At 39.7% G+C, this 16,596-nt stretch overlaps 1 protein-coding gene across 1 annotated transcript; it reads left to right on the top strand.

Annotated features, from left to right (window-relative positions):
• Window positions 1-7,693: 7,693 nt before the first annotated feature.
• Window positions 7,694-9,931, top strand: LOC139722975 (killer cell lectin-like receptor subfamily G member 2). The gene is made up of 2 exons (XM_071634255.1): window positions 7,694-7,888; window positions 9,731-9,931. The coding sequence occupies exons 1-2, from the start codon at window positions 7,694-7,696 to the stop codon at window positions 9,929-9,931; spliced, it is 396 nt and encodes a 131-aa protein (XP_071490356.1).
• Window positions 9,932-16,596: the final 6,665 nt, after the last annotated feature.

Below are 16,596 nucleotides of genomic sequence, written 5' to 3' on the forward strand. Positions count from 1 at the left end.
TAAGGAGAATTTTATTTCCTTATTCACATTCATAATTCAGCTCTGAAGTGTCCGGGCCTGTGTATTGATATGATGTGACCCGATGATTGCATGCTCATGCATTACCACACATGCTATTACTTCAACCAGTACTTGAGGTGTTAAAAGCAATGTGGCTTTGAGATTTCGTAGGTTTGTTCGCGCACTGAAGAGTCATCCAGGGCTTTCCGCGGTCAGATATTCCACTATGTTCTCTTGTAAGTCTGAAGGTCTTTTTAAACTTTTTTTTTTCACATGAGATAAACCACGCAGCTACAAAGATTGGGGAGGTTATGGGTAAGGTAATATTATGACGTGCTATTGTACTTTGGACCTTGATCACCGGACTAATGAATAGGTGATCGATTTTTGTTATTCGCCCTAATTATTTTCAAAACGAAACGAAATGACTCATTCAGAATCCTCTCGTGGACTTTACTCTACGATCATTACTTAAGCCTCGTACAAAGAGATCTAAGACCATCTATAATTAAGCCATTTATGTTTTAATTGTTACAAAGTGACAAAAAACCCCAAAACGTTATTCATATTATTCTCACTGGAGAGTATTTAAAGTAAACAATCCCGATACGGCTTCTTTTGTGTCTCCACACAAGGCAGAATATCATGAATATCGGCACAATATACCACAGTGTACCTTCGTTGAATGCAGAAGTTTGAGACAGAGATTACAGCACACCGAACCGACCGCTCAAAGTCTGATGGCTGGTCGTCCACAGGGGCATCCTTAGCATTGCAAGTTCCCATTGCTGGTAAAATCTCACCAGTTCCTCCATTCTAATTTTCAATCTTTCCCGTTGCTGGGTGGGTGGAAGAGCGTAGAATGGAGTGGATGATCCGGAAAGCGATAGAAAAGAGTCCTGTCAGCAAATACATTCATAACTTCGAGAACGTCAAAATCAAGCATGGTATGTACATCTACCTAATCCAGCCATATATACTTCCTTGTTTCATGGTACTTGTTTGTTTCTTGTTGAAGTTAGACCGGCTGTCTAATGTTTAAGAATCATATTGACATTTGCATGGAGACTTTACTTCGGTAACTGTTTTGTCTTCTCCTTTATAATCCCTATGAGTGTCAGTTGTGAAGAAAATAAGCTGTAGACATGAGACAAACTGTCTACTCCTTTACGGTATTTCGTTCAAACTCCTGGCTTCGAATCATACCCAACGACTGCGTATGATAATGGCGTCAAATATTAACTGTGCGCATTGATAATAACATTGTAAAGCGATATACTGCCACCCGGACATGAATACGTTATCAGTGCAGGGCAATGTGTACTGTACATTTGCTGATCGCAAGAACGAAACAGACAATATAAAAGTCGTGCATCTCTACTCAATCATAGACGAAGGGAGAAAGAAACTGAATATAATCGCTGAAAAAAAAAGATTATTTCGCCATAATATGATAGTTTTGAAGAACAAAATGTGATTGTATATTCGATTATAAGGAGATTTCTAAGACATGATTCTCTGAGATGCTTGCAGTGTGGATAGTGCACTCACATTATTTTGTATGTATGCAGTTCAGTGCGTGCAAAAGAATGATACTCTGGTGCACAGGGTTTTTTTTTTTTCTTTTTGAAAAACAGGCCAGCCAGTAGGCCTATTTATATGATATCTGTGATGAACTAAAGATTATATAGGAGGATCATATATTCATTCATCAGAGCGATGCCGTGTTCACGGGCAGAACCATGAACAACACTAAAAGAATTGTCATTGTTATTTGAATTTGACAAATACGATGTTTAGTTGGGTGCCGTGGATGCAAATGAAAGATGATTGTAATGATACATGTACAATAATGTGATGAATGTTATCGAATGGTCTGTAATACATCTTGTGCTTTCGTGTTATAATGCGCAATCAAGCGAGTTATATCTGTGGATGAGATGCTTACTGTCCAATCCGAAAATGAAATAAGGTCAGTCGATCCGAAAGCAAACACTCTTCAAGTGCCATTTTCGGATTAACGAACCTTCGAAATAACAAAGCTTATTTAACACTTTTCTGATTAAAGGGATAGTATAGAATTGGCTGAGGTGAGGACTCAGCCTTCAACTTTTTGCAAGATACTCAGAAACCACTTTATGAAGTGCTAAAGAGCATACGATTCTATAAGAAATTCAAAGCTTATCTGATGAAAATTGCTTTTGAAATGGCTGAGATATCCAAAAACACAGTAAAACAAAGCAATCCTAATAAAAGGTGGGTCCCACCTTTTATAAGGATTTCTTTGTATAGATAATCAGCCATTTCAAAACCGATTTTCATCAAATAAACAAATAAATTAAAATTAATTTCTCTTAGAATTATATGTTCTTTCACATTTCATAAGAGGTTTCTCATTATTTCAAAATAATCTTCATCAAAAAAAAAAAAAAAAAAAAAAACATTGGAATCCTGTTGCCCTATCTCAGTTGAAACTGTACCATTCCCTTAGAACTTCGGAATAAGGTGGCTATTTCATTTTCTGATCAATGAACATTCAGTATAACGAAACTTTGAAATAACAAGCTGTAACCCCTTATAATGGGAATCAAGTGATTAGTTTCAACATTATTCCACATTCTACCTGATGAGGATACTATTGGGCGATTCATCGGCATTACACAATACGGCCACAATAAATGTTCTATAGGATGATGATGACGATGATGATGATGACCCATAGCATTTGTATAGCGCCATATATCTGTTGTAGAAACATTCAAAGGCGCAGCGACTAATCCAACAGAGTTAGTAATTGCATGCCTGGTGAAAAATGTGAGTTTTGAGTGAGGCTTTGAAGTGATCCAGTGTGTCAATTTCACCGAGGAAACCACGATTTTTATAGTTGCCGTCTCAATGAACGATTGATTTTTATTCCAGAGCCTAGTTTGGTGGAATTGCTAGACATCAGTGTCGACACTAAGAAAGTAGTAAGTTTTATCGTGTATCAAATTAATCGTATTCGAAAATTACCCCCTCCCACCCCGTTCTCCGTATTCTTATTTGTCCCCCTGTATTCCTTTCTCTTGACGTATTTTTCATAGAATAATTATAATGAATAGATTGTCAAATCTTGCTTATAAGCAAAAACTTTCACCTTGACATTAGCCGGCGATGAATAATTAACAATTACCCATGTACAATTTATAATATCACAACGTCATTAACTCTTAATACGAGGCAGAAAGCACGATTTTTTTTGGGAAGGGGATTAGCCAGTATGTCCCTTATGCCCTAAATTTCTGGATTATACTTCTTTAATTTAAGTATTTATCATTGCGACCTGTTTTACTAGTTTACTCATGTTATTTTGTTTCATTTCTAAAAATACGTGATATCTGCTTTAAATTTAAAAAAAAAAATACGCTGCCCCAGGTGAAGCAGTACTCCTTTTTACGTTTGATCTTCACAATTTATTATTTTGATTAATAATCAATGTGCATTGTAACTTTCTTTCAAGAAATACAAGAACAATTTTGGAAGAATAAAATCATATGAGGTTAACTTGCAGAAGTCAAATCCATAATCAATATCATTTGAAACAGAGTTAATAATGCATTTTATTGCGTTGACATATTTCATTATTGTGGAATGATGAAACATGACAATATAGAAAATTGCATACCGCAAAAGTTGTGCAAGCGTATAATTCCATTAATTATGTTGATGAAAATCTTGTTACAAACATTTTTAATCAAAAAACCTCAAAGCGGATGAATTTCTTTCGAAATTTTATTACATTATGCAGAGCAACGAGTTAAACCTTCCTGTTGAACTTAATTACTGCAGAATAGGTAAGTGGATGGCAGCTTGTATGATACTTTACCATGTCGAATCATATAAAATATAGAACTGTATAGATAATTACTGTGGGAGAGAACATGAAGAATTATCCACCAGAATGATAATTGAAGATATACCTCCCGAAACAAAGTCGATGGATTTATATCTATACTCCGACATGGCAGATTGAAGAGGCTAAAGGTTGAATATTAAGCAAATTTCCAACAAGAGTCTTCTTCTCTCATGGGTAAATCAAAGTGCTTCGAGAATAACGAATGCTTTCAAATCTTCATGCTATTTTCGCAGCATCATTAACACCCATTAACACACTAGAACGACAGACTCTTATATTATAGATAACTTCTCCCCCCCCCCCTCTCTCTCTCTCTCTCTCTCTTAGTAACATTAGTAAGATAACCGAGTGAACAGGCGGATCAGCATTCCGTGTCCTATTATAATTGTTCCGCCGTCTCTAGCGTACAATGTCTTGACTTGTTTTGTAACTTTCACGTAATTGCGTCGATTGTATGAGTGGTCCACAAAGTATATTCGAGCTTTGCTTCATATACTTCCCTCGTCACTTCTTTTTCTCTCAGAGCACGGGTATTGTAACAAGTTTTGTTTGAACTACGTATGACATGCTTTCAATTCGTACTTCTAAGTTCATCGTACAGTCAACTATTGTGCACTCAAGGCCATTTGTAATATTCTTATATCACATTGTGTTTTGTGAAAGAAGAAAATGCGAATGAAGTCAATTGAAAAATCACGCTAACAATAACAAAAAAAGAAGATAATGCGTCAGTATAACGGTAACTTCAATTGTAAATTTGTGTACAGAGGAAATCTGAAAACTTAACTCCTTGAAGAATTTTACATCACGTCTGGATGTTAAATCAAAATTTTTGATATTATCCTCGCGAAAATGTCGTACACGCTATATCTAATTGAATGAATAAAGTAGAAAAACGTCTTGTACAAGAGGTGAAATTTAACGCTCGAAATGCGTTAATCACCCGAGACTTCTTAGTACTATTTCAAATATTTCAAATCCAGCGCACTCTTAGAAATTTGTTTTCTGTTAATACAATTTTTTGGTCACTTTTTAACAAAAAGTGCTTGCTGTTTGCGTTAATTTGACTGACCGACAGATACGATACGTGAGGTATTGTTCCATCCGAATGACTATTTTACTTATACTAGTACATTATGAAAATGCTTCTAACCCACTTCGAAGCCTATGAAGTAGAAAAATGGAAATAATGTCAGACCCTTAAATCATCAGATGCCGTATACCCAACTGTGTCTTTGATAGACGATTTCGTTTTAAAAACCATATGCAGTTGAAACTGTTGAAATGAAGATTATCTTTAAGTGTACATCATCATTCATTATAAGATCTCTAAAACGGAGTTGTTGTTTGTTCTTTTTTTTTAATATTTCGTTTGGTTCCCCACCCACCCCTCAACTCTAGGAAGCGTGTTGATTAGATATGAAGGGACGTTAATAGGAAGAGCTTTCAGCACTCTTAAGCAGGTCTGGTTTCGTGGTGCGTCGGCAGTCTCACAGGATCCACTGTATGTCTTCATAAGCTCACTAGACGCGGTATTCGTGGTGAACGACAGAACAGTGCTGAAGAGATTCAGTCACAATGGTAGGCAGTTGATTCGCATTGCAACAATGCGCAAAATGGCGCACGTAAGTTTAGTTGTTTTTTCTGTATACTGACGGTATAAATTTGGAACACAAAGGCGTAGTTGCATGAGTGTGTATAATGATGAGGCCATTCTAAAGTTACCTTCATAGTGATATATGAACACAATTCAACCAAGTTGCCAAGGCATGAGGTAAACCATCCATATTTCTGTTTTAGAAAAAGCTTTAAGTTTTGACAACTCACAATAGGGAACTTTCGCTACACGACGGGAGGACGCGGAAGCAATCAGCTGTGATGGTCCCCGTACTCGGACTCCTGTGCCATTTCCAAGCAAAATTTTGCTTTTTTTGTGTGTGGATGGAGCCGTTGCAACAAGATCGCTGATTGGCTGGCTGCTCAATCGTGCCCAACATTGGGACAGGACGCTATTTTGGCCGAGAACCGTTCTTGCTTACCCTAGGACGGGAATTTTTTTTTTCAGATTTGAGCATGCGCAGAAGTAAATTTTGCACACGGCATGCACGCCAAACTAGGACTAGTTGCCGATCGTGCTTGCAAAAGTTCCCTAATGAAAGAAATATGACTTCATTCGTGAGGTCAATATGATATCTATTCAACGGACCCATGAAAGCAATTGTCAATATTGGAGAGCTGTTTGTTTGGAATGATACAGTTTAAAATTCAAGATAGATGGAACATTGACATAGCCTATAAAATTTTGTTTTGGGGAGCCAAGGTAATAAAGACCGACTGTCCACATTCGGCATCCATTGAATCAGACTACAATGATTTCTTTACCCATTCATCAATCTGCTTGCTCTTTCGAGCACTGTTTCCCTGACGTCAAAAGTCTCTGACGTCATCTTATGGGAAAGATAATTACCATTTCCTTCCCCTTTCAGAAACAGTCCAAGAATTTAGCCGAATGATTTTGTCAAGAAATAAAATGATTCATTAAAGCTAAGTAACACATTTTTGCATAATATGATAATAAATGGATATACATGTATATATATATATAACTATTATATATGTATATATATATATATATATATATATATATATATATATATGTGTGTGTGTGTGTGTGTGTGTGTGTGAAATTTTTCAACATTTTCAATATCTCAGCAACAAGGCACCAAAAGGGGAATCACAGGGCTTCTTCAGGCTGTATGAACATGATGAAGTGGGCACTTGTGCTTGCAGCCATCATTTTCGGGGCCATGAAACTACTCCGAAATGAACCAGTCAAACAGGTATCAGATTCTACAATATATGCATGCATTATACTTGAACATTATATTTCGTTTTCATAGAATACGATTTTGCCAAACTTCCAGTTCACCATAGCGTTGTCAAAGCACCTGTTTACCACTTCATTGGAGCACCGATCGTGTTATCACATTATACATAATGTGTAGGTCAGTTGTATCACAAAACATCCTACCACATACAAATTTCGCAGTAAAGCCTAAAATGTAAGGAGATATCCCTGTTTTTTCTTCACTAAGGTATAACTGTAGACGGTTTACTCTGGAAATAATTTTTTAAGCACATGTATAACACATATTGTATATCTAACAATACTTACCTTCTTATATTGATTAACAATTTTAGAACTATTTGAGTCACTAAAGCTGAGTTTTTGTTTCATATACGAATGGTAAATAATGCCTTCAAGCATTTCATGCATGTCGCCCGGATAATATCGCCATTCTATTAAAAGCTTCCATCCTAACCTTATAACAGAAATTGGAGATCACTACTAATCGTCATTAATTCCAGAGCCACCTTGTCTGTTGCACGTCATGAGTCCGGCACCCACTAGTCACCGCAGTCAAGGAGTTTTACAGCGCACGAGCTCGACGCTAGGCAAATAATAAAGGCCCATGAGTCCGACGCTAGGCAAAAAGGGGCCCACTAGTCGGACACTCATTACATCACGGGGCTTAATGTAGGCAGTGTCGGACTCGTGGGCCTTTTTTGCCTATTGTCGGACTCTTGGGCCTTGTTTGTTTATAGTATTGGACTCATGGGCCTTTTTTTTTGCCTAGTATCGGCTCGTGGACCTTGTTTGCCTACTGCAGGGCTCATTGGCTTTTAATAGTGTTGAGCTCATGAGCTGGACGGAACTCGTGGGCTGTATGACTCGTGGGTGTCGGGCTCATGGGATGACCCCATCTTTCCATGTTACGTAATGTACTTCGTTAGACTATGCAAGATTGTCCCGACTTCTGGATGGGTGTAGACGCGTTTTGCTACCGGTTCAACGGCAGTCGACAAGCTTGGAGCACGGCCAATGAAACCTGTCAAGCCATGCACGCCGAACTGCCCTCGATGACTGACGTGACGGACATAGCCGTCTTGGATGAATTTCACAGCACGTTCGGTTCAAACTCTCTTTCCTTGGTAAGTTGATAGCAGTTGCCTTGATTCAGTCAGTGTTCGATTATGTTGGATGTGATCGTAGGATAGCATAATATTAGTCAAAAGAAAAAAATGTATATAATACCCACGTCATATCCTTGGAGTTTTTGTTACTATCTTATCCGAGGTTGTCACACGTGTTGCTGCCGAAGATGATTCCGAAGCTTCGTTATTCCGAAAATCACACCTTTCCGGGCAAGCTACGCGGGCTTGTGGCGAGGAGGTAGTTTCCATTACGTAGAAGATTTTCCACGAGCGAACAAGAATGTTTTGCAATTTTCGCACTTGTTTCTTACCTACTAGAAGCGTGCTACTTAGCTTCTACTTGCGTGAATTCCGTGTGACCTGCATGAGAGCTTTGAAACCGATCCGTTTTCTGTTACGAGCGACTTATGGGTACCTGCGTTGGAGTTGCCTGCGAGGTGCTGCCGGTAAGGGTCTCCTATTGGTGTTCTGTGAGTACCTCTGCGAGCGAAACCCCACGACTCACTCGGAACAAGTTTTGAGCATGCTCAAGGCCTTGTCATACCGTGTCTGGGGAATTTTTGCGACTTGACTTGCGGGGAAACAAATTTGCTACCCTGAGATCTCCGCAGTTGGTCCGCACCTGACAGTACCAAGCGCGTATCTCGCCTGTAGTTGCCCGGAGGTGCTCACGCAAGTCCGATTTAACCGCAACCAAGTTTTGAGCATGACCAAAACTTTTTTCCGGGTGAGCCGCGGGGATGCCCGGAGAGGTCCACGCAAAACGCCAGTAGGAGGCCCTTAGCGGCAGCACTTCGCAGGCAACTCCCACGCAGGTACTTCGCAGTCCCCGTATTTAGCCAAGATAATGACATTCCTTGGGACTTTGCCATTTCTTCAGATGAATTCCTTCACTGAGTTGTCAGCCCCCACGCAACTGGTACAAAGGTCACACAGTATACCCGCAAGTAGAATTTAAGTAGAACGCGTCCAGCAAGTAAGACACATGCACTGACTCGCCCAAATCCTTGTTCGCCCTCAGAAATTGCCGGTATGCTTGGAAATCCCTACACGCAACTAGCCTGTGTAGCTTGCCCGGAATGATGTGACAATGCCTAAACATGGTTGCGGGTAAAAAGATTTGCGTGCACACCTCCGGGTGACTACGGGTGAGATACGTGCTAGGTACTGTCATGTGCGGCTCATTCCGGGGACCTCCGGGTAGAAAAAATTGTTCTTTGCAAGTCGCACGCAAGGCTTGCCCGGAAAGGTGTGACACGGCCTTCACGTAGAAGGGGAGGGCGTGTATAGCAGTGCGTCACAATATTGATCTGACGAAACTAATGGGATCATCGCAACGCAGCAACGTCCAGCGATATTTTTTCACTTGTCAGTTAAAGGTCCAGTTTACCTTTGGGAGCAGTGAGTTCAAAAATATTCAAGATATCAGATTTGATGCATATGTGTAGGTCTGTTGTATCACAAAACATCCTACCATGTAAAATTTTTGCAGTAAAGCCTAAAATATAAGGAGATATGAGTGTTTTTCTCAATAAACCGTAACTGTAGACGGTTTAGTCTGGAAACGATCTTATTATAACTATTGTTCACATTATGTGTATAGTTAACAACATTAAACACTGATTATACGGATTCAAATTTTTACAGTGGTTGTTTCTATCCCTAACTCACATTTTTAGAACTATCTTAAAGCATTATTGCTGGGTTTTTGTTTCATCTGCAAATGGTAAATTATGCCTTTAACTATACATAAAGTCTATACACCTCCCCGCCATGTTTAAGTTTAAGCCCCTTGCTGCCGATATCTCTTTCTCTCTATATTACTTTCCTTGAATGCAGTCATGTTATCAGGGCTACTGGACGGGCCATAAACGACGGGTTGCAACATGGAACAGCAGTGACGAGTTTGAATGTCTAGCTTCTGTGGCCCCGAAGAATGTCCACGACAGGGGATCCGGACCCCGCTCCCTGGAGCTCCGTTCGTGTGCGTCGAGAATGCTTTTCTTCTGCGTCCAACCTGCTGGGTTACCTCAGCGTTAAACCTGCTCTGTTTCCTCAGAGTTCAACCTGCTCGGTTTTTTCAGTGTTCAGTGTACTCGGTTACTTCAGGGTTCAGCCTACTTGGTTACCTCAGCATTCAACCTGCTCGGTTACTTCATTGTTCAGTCTACTCGGTTACTTCAGCATTCAGCCTACTTGGTTATCTCAGCGTTCAACCTCCTCGGTTACTTCATTGTTCAGTCTACTCGGTTACTTCAGCGTTCAGCTTACTCGGTTACCTCAGCCTTCAACCTGCTCGGTCAGTTGGTTACCTCAACCATGGAGGTGAGGTCTCTCTTCCACCTCCCTGCCTTAACCCAGTATACATCTCTAGGCACCGACATAAAGAAATACATACTTACGTACATGGGTGCATTACCGCGCATTATTGCTTTTTTCATGTAACGAGGGTCCTGATCATATATGCCGATTTGCTTCATGTGGCTGTGTTTTATTTGTCGTGATTGTATGTTTTTATTTTCTCTGCATTCATATGTGTTTTGTGGCCAAACAAATTCAATTTATTACAAAAAAAATGTAAACAAAAAGTTCAAAATGAATTCAGAAAGCTAAGAATGTGTCGCGCACACGACAGTGGCTACTCATAATCTTTCATTCTCACAAGATGTTATGAATAACTTTTATCCCCCCCCCAAAAAAAAAAAAAAGAAAAGATGGCTTCCTCCAAGAGAATTCAAGTGGTATTAACTGAGAAAGAAGTGATTGTTCTAAGAGTTCCAATGATGCTGTAAAGGAGAAAGGTTAAAGTTATAGTAGCAATGGAAAACAAAAGTTTTGGAATTATGTATTTGAATATGGGAGAGTCATCCAACGACTATAATTATCACCCTGTCCATAGCCATGCATATTTATTGTGATGGAGGTGTGGCCAAGATGCACATCACTGTTTGGTGAAATCTCGTTTAAAATGAAAAATTCTTCTTATTTCTATTTTGACTATTCCATTCATTTCACATTGATATTTGAGTTAGGATTTTGACTCAGTTGTGTTTACGTCATACATGCTGTAGTGCAATGGGATCAAAGACATCATAATTTTTGAGAAACTTACGTCAAAGGAGACACGCCCATACACAGCTTCATACATTACTGTCATAAGTTTAATGTAAGCCAAAGCTCCCGTGGAGTGCAACACCGATACAATCCAGAGGTCAGCAATACAATGTATGGTAGGTTTTCAACACACCGACCGGGTCCATATGAACCGACCGCGCTCATCACATGGCATTGCGCGTACAGAAAGAAAATGTACGCATGGGACTACGCGCAACGGTGTTCGATTCTTCACTGGGCTACGCTACCGAGTAAAATGAGGCGAAAACAAATAAGTATTCCCTCTAAATTACCGAAATTTGGCAAAATCAAATAAGATTTATCGTGTAACTACATGTAACTAGGCCTACCTTTGCTGACTCGTTGTTAGATATAGAGTATCCTTCCGTAATAAATTTGACGATTTTGACCGCAAAATTGTCATTATGCCGCTCTCTCAAACTCCGCCGCTTGTAGGATGGTTCACACACGTTACACATACACATGACATAATTATTTTGTCGCCCGCTACGACCGTACGAGTTGAAGCAGAAACAAGAAATGAATGTGAGAAAACAAACCGACTCATCTAATTTATTTCAATTACGATGAAAAGTTTCCTAATGAAAATCAATTCAAATTCATCAAACAGTCCTTCAAAAGTAATATCGAAAGATTCAAAATATATTCAAATATTATTGGGGAAAAAATGACGGCTAGAAAAAAACAGCAGCTTGTCGAAAAAACGCATTTAAGTGCGCTTTATACGTATTGTCAGGGTGGTCGGTTTAAATGTACAGGGCAACTGAGTGCGGAAAAAATGACACCTCACGCGTTCGAAGCCGCCATCTAGAGCGCGTACCTCAGATCGCATTTTCAGTGCGCGCTTGTGAATCCGGAGTATTTTCTCCACACATGAGTAAAATTTCAGGCAAATTGTGATTTTTCACGTTTCTATTGATAGAAAAATGTCAGGTGGTCGGTGTGATGAACACCCAACCATACTAGTACAAGGCACGGACGAGACAAGTACGCGTATACAACGATTCAATTGTAAAACTTTGCACAGCACAAGAGTGAAGAGAAGGAAGGCGCGTCTGCACAGCAAACGCGCCTTCCGCGTAGCGTGCACAAATTATGCAGATAAGCCGCACAAATTATGCAGATAAGCCACATAATTATGCACGCCGGTGTGGGTGGGCGTGTCTCCCAGACTACAGACAAGAGGTACAAACAGCCATGGTGATATAAGGCGCAATCCACATTTTCTACTGTGCCAACCGGTGACACGACATTTGCTCCTGCGGCAATCGCTCCTGTCTTATTTTCTACTTAGGGAATTAGGGTTACGGTTAGGGTTGTGATAGGGTTTTAGGTTTGGTTTGAAGTGAGGATTAGGATTAGGGTTGTGTTTGAAGGTAGCATATTATGTTTGGCTTAGCGTGCAGATATTTCATGGGAGCAATTGTCGTAGGAGCAAGGGATGTCGTGAAACCGTGCCAACAGCATCATTTTAATGACGCACCAGGGTATTCTGAATTCATCGGAATATGGAAAACCTTTTGAATAAAACAACGAAATTAATTGGTTTGATAAATCATTACCGCGAACGAGAGCATGTGTTTTATTTCTTTTCTTTTCTTCTTTAATTCTTCTTGACATACCGTTAGGATGGTGCGCGGGAGTACATGGTCACCTACCCATACATTAATGACTCGTCCAATAAATTGCTCTCTTTACCATGGTGTATGAATGGGGGTACCCGGCACCGCCGGAGTAATAATTCTGGCAGGACCGTTCACGCTTAGTTCAAGAGAACAATGACAGCATATCCTAAGCTATCCTTGACGGCAAGTCTGCATCATCCTAAAATCAAAATACCTCAACCCGCAACCCTTCAGTTATCAAGACAATGTGACGTCATAACAAGAATGAAGAGCCGATAATGTCTATAAATAGGAATGTTATTTATTTTCACATAAAATAATGTTTACACAGAGAGCAAGGCAAAACAGCCTCGAGGCGTACGTGCGATATAACTTTACACATCAAGACGTGAATGATTTTATCTTTATAATAATGTTTAGAATTCCTATGACTGCATTAAGACAGGAGCAAGTTTTACACATAATATATGTCACTTCATGTGATATTTACAGCAGCACGATCTGACGATAACATCTAGTAAGAATCTATGTAGGAGGAGAAAGTATAGCTTTGATGATTTCACAAGACACGTGACATGAACGCATATCGTACAAAGTATAGCTGTGAGAAGGAAACACGTCGCAAACATAAAGAAAGTTAACAGCAGGCCCTCGAGCAAACGTGCAAAAAGCGACAGAACCGTCCCGCGCACATTGCACACATTGTGACTATCTCTACGAACTGTGTGGTGTCGTTCGATAAGGAGTTCAACTTGCAAAGTTATTGTACAACCTGTGTGTACACTATGTTTTATCTCAAAACGCACATGTTGCAAGATGAAGAACAAACAACCTGAAAGAAAAAGGAAGTGGCGTATCGAGTTTCCTTCTTTGACAACGATCACCCGACCTTTCGCTTCCGACTAACTGTTTACAGTTCTAGTATTTCGGGTTCATTAATATGCTCATGCAGTGTCTTGTGCAAGGACCAACTACTGAATTCACCTGAAGGAATACAACTTTCATTCCATTCCATTCTTCTTTAAAAAAAAACACGAAACACAGGAGTCTTTGAACTGCAACCACTGAATTCAGCGGAATTTGCTGTCCAATGTTAAAAATTGTGTGCCTTTCAAACACAATATTATGAATACTTCATCACGTGTTCACCGTATCATCTAGACCCCCTCCTATAACAAGAGTTTTTGTTGTAACCCTGACTGCAACTTGGACTGCAAGAATGTTCTCTTTAGGTTTTGCATTGAGGACATCTGCAGACAAAAGGTAAGGGGAACTTGCCAGCGCATATAGAATGTATTTTCTCAAACTCACTTCATTTCGTTTCCACGGTAAGCACCTGAATAACATCAATTTGCTTCCTTCCCTCCCCCCCCCCCAAAAAAAAAAAAAAAATGACACGCCAAAAGCATGATACCGAAGATAATGAAACGTGAGGAATTGAATTGCTGCAATGAAAAAGCCCAATAACAGTCATTTAGAAGAAGAAAAAAAAAACAATCAAAAACCAAGATCGTTATCAACTCGATGAATGCCTTCTCATGTGGCTTAGATGATTCAATTCAATCCATTCATAAACGTGTACTTCACATGATGTGGTACAATCATAGTTTTTCAGCGCTCAAAATAATTCCAGGGCCCTGAAAGAAGGCTACAATTTATACCAGCGTCTTTAGAATGTGCTGCGTCCCGATGCACTTCCTCCACATGCACAACAAGTCTGCACCATGTCCGATTCTATTCATCTCTTGCACCAATAAATCAAACTTGCCATCCGTTCCTAATAATTGTGTCAACTGAACTTGCGATGTAGGCACGACATACAATCACGAGTTGGGGATTCCCAGAAACCATGTGTAGTATCAACCTTGTATTTGGCACTTGTAAATTAGTGTAGACTCTTGAGGAGCCCAAAATAATTTCTCAAAGCTTAATTTTATTTCATTCCCTTCTCCCATAAAATCTGTGAGAATACACCATGACGCATCTTGAACCACACACACACACACACACACACACACACACACACACACAAATCGGAATCATATCGCGTAATGTCAAGTGGTGTTGATCTGTAAAGCACGTGAGTTAAACAGGGATTGTTTCAATGAAGTACGTTTCAGAAATAAAATACCACGCTGGTTTTATGTAGTATCGATCCTTACTGTAACTACCGATTGCCTACGTATAATTGTGGCCGGACCGGGCCGGGCCAGGCGCACACGTGACTACTGGCTATATGACGCCATCACCTTCTACAGAAGAGCGATGAACCTAATAGCTATTAAAGGCATCCAGTATTCGTAATTTTTACATATCAACACCCTGACGCTAGGTCACGTTATTCCTCAACGTGTCGTAACCTGCACGCACTGTATGTATGATATATATTCGCTCTTCAAAGTGAGAAGCACGAACACATAAGTATAGTAACAACCTTTTATTTGGCACTGACAAGCTAGTGTAGATTCTTCGAGTGAAAAAGTGAGAAGCTGACCGGTATCGCGCATCGCGGAAACAGACTTCTGAGGAATTAATGGTAAAGGCATACGACTTAAACTAGTAATGTATTGTCTAATACATTCCTACGCGGTGTCTCCAAGGGATATATCCCACCCCAATGATGATGACGATGATGATGATATATATATATATATATTTTTTTTTTTTTTTTTGACAGGCAGATAGAGGTGGGGAAATGAGAGGATTCAGTACATATTCTTGAACCACACGGCACATGTTCGTTTGTACGAAATTGATTTTTTTTTTTACTATTGTCATTATTTTTTATATTAAAGTAGCACCTACAGCCTTTCAGGTGAGCATTGTCGACATACACTCCACAGTGCAGTTGCCATTTTCTAGGCTACTGGCATCAGTGAAGAAACCATCATGTTCACCTGTCGATAAGCGTCCCACTGTACACTCCCACGCCGCGTCAGCCAGAGGCAGTCAGATTATGGACAGGTTGTTTATACTGGTGGTATAGTATATCCCTGAGTGCAACGCTCACTCTTCTGGTTTGTTTCCCCGAAGCGCCATTTACATTACGTCGTGACAATGTTTGATGACCGTCTTTCGGGGAGAAGGGGAACATACTCGTGTTAATTACTCGTCTGCAGCATCAAGTTGCTTAAAAAAAACATGCAAGCAAGCAAGCAAATATAAAACGACAACAAAACAGTACAATACAATACAAACCACGACAGAAAAAAAAATCAAAATCAAAATCAACTGATATCAATCCCCAACAGCATTTGTCAAGCGCTTACAAGTTCAGGGCGGTTCTGTCAAGAGGTGGATATGCGACTTCATAGCTAGCACACTTACTGCATATGACATACTTCTCTTCTCTTTGCAATCGAAAGTTTTCTGCAAATCACATACGTTATTTTAATACACGAAGTTCATGTTTTCCTTTTCAAATGATTTATTCCCGGCCACAACCTGCAATTGCGTTAAATACAAGTTTGTGCAAACAAAACCTTTTCTGCAGCCATTCGTGTTAAGACCTGTGGATTCCAGGCGGGTCACACTCTCCTCAGAAATATAAATACATGTACTGTACATAATATTCTGGCTATGCTGGACAAACTTTTCAATCTACAGATCGTTCCACAGGTCTTCGCCAATTGTCCTTACTTTATATTTCACTGTAGCAATAAGTAGTATATGACAAAAGTGAAGTCGGGCAATGTTGAAGATTTTGATGAGTGCGCATCATACTTTGAAAGCCTTGTGCTACGCATGTCTTCAATTATTTATGCCAGGCTTCTTCCACCAGCTCGTCGCATGGCATTTTCCTCCATATTTTCTGGTAATCTATGAACTGTCTGTAATCCTATGACGTGTTAAGATTAATAACGTCATTGAGAGCAATTTTTACGATGAACTTCGCTGTATTTAAACCCTATTTTTATTTCCATTGTGTCTTTGATTTTAATTTAA

This window comes from Diadema antillarum, unplaced genomic scaffold (genome assembly GCF_040938485.1).
Source record: "Diadema antillarum isolate AM-2024a unplaced genomic scaffold, OU_Dant_1.0 scf00000178, whole genome shotgun sequence".
Taxonomy (NCBI): Eukaryota; Metazoa; Echinodermata; class Echinoidea; order Diadematoida; family Diadematidae; genus Diadema; species Diadema antillarum.

What these genes read in the sequence shown, in the direction of transcription:
- LOC139722975 (XM_071634255.1), top strand. Translation starts at nt 7,694, where the DNA reads ATGCAAGATTGTCCCGACTTCTGGATGGGTGTAGACGCGTTTTGCTAC. An exon ending in GTTCAAACTCTCTTTCCTTG is followed by an intron (nt 7,889 to 9,730) that starts GTAAGTTGATAG and finishes CCTTGAATGCAG; the next exon opens with TCATGTTATCAGGGCTACTG.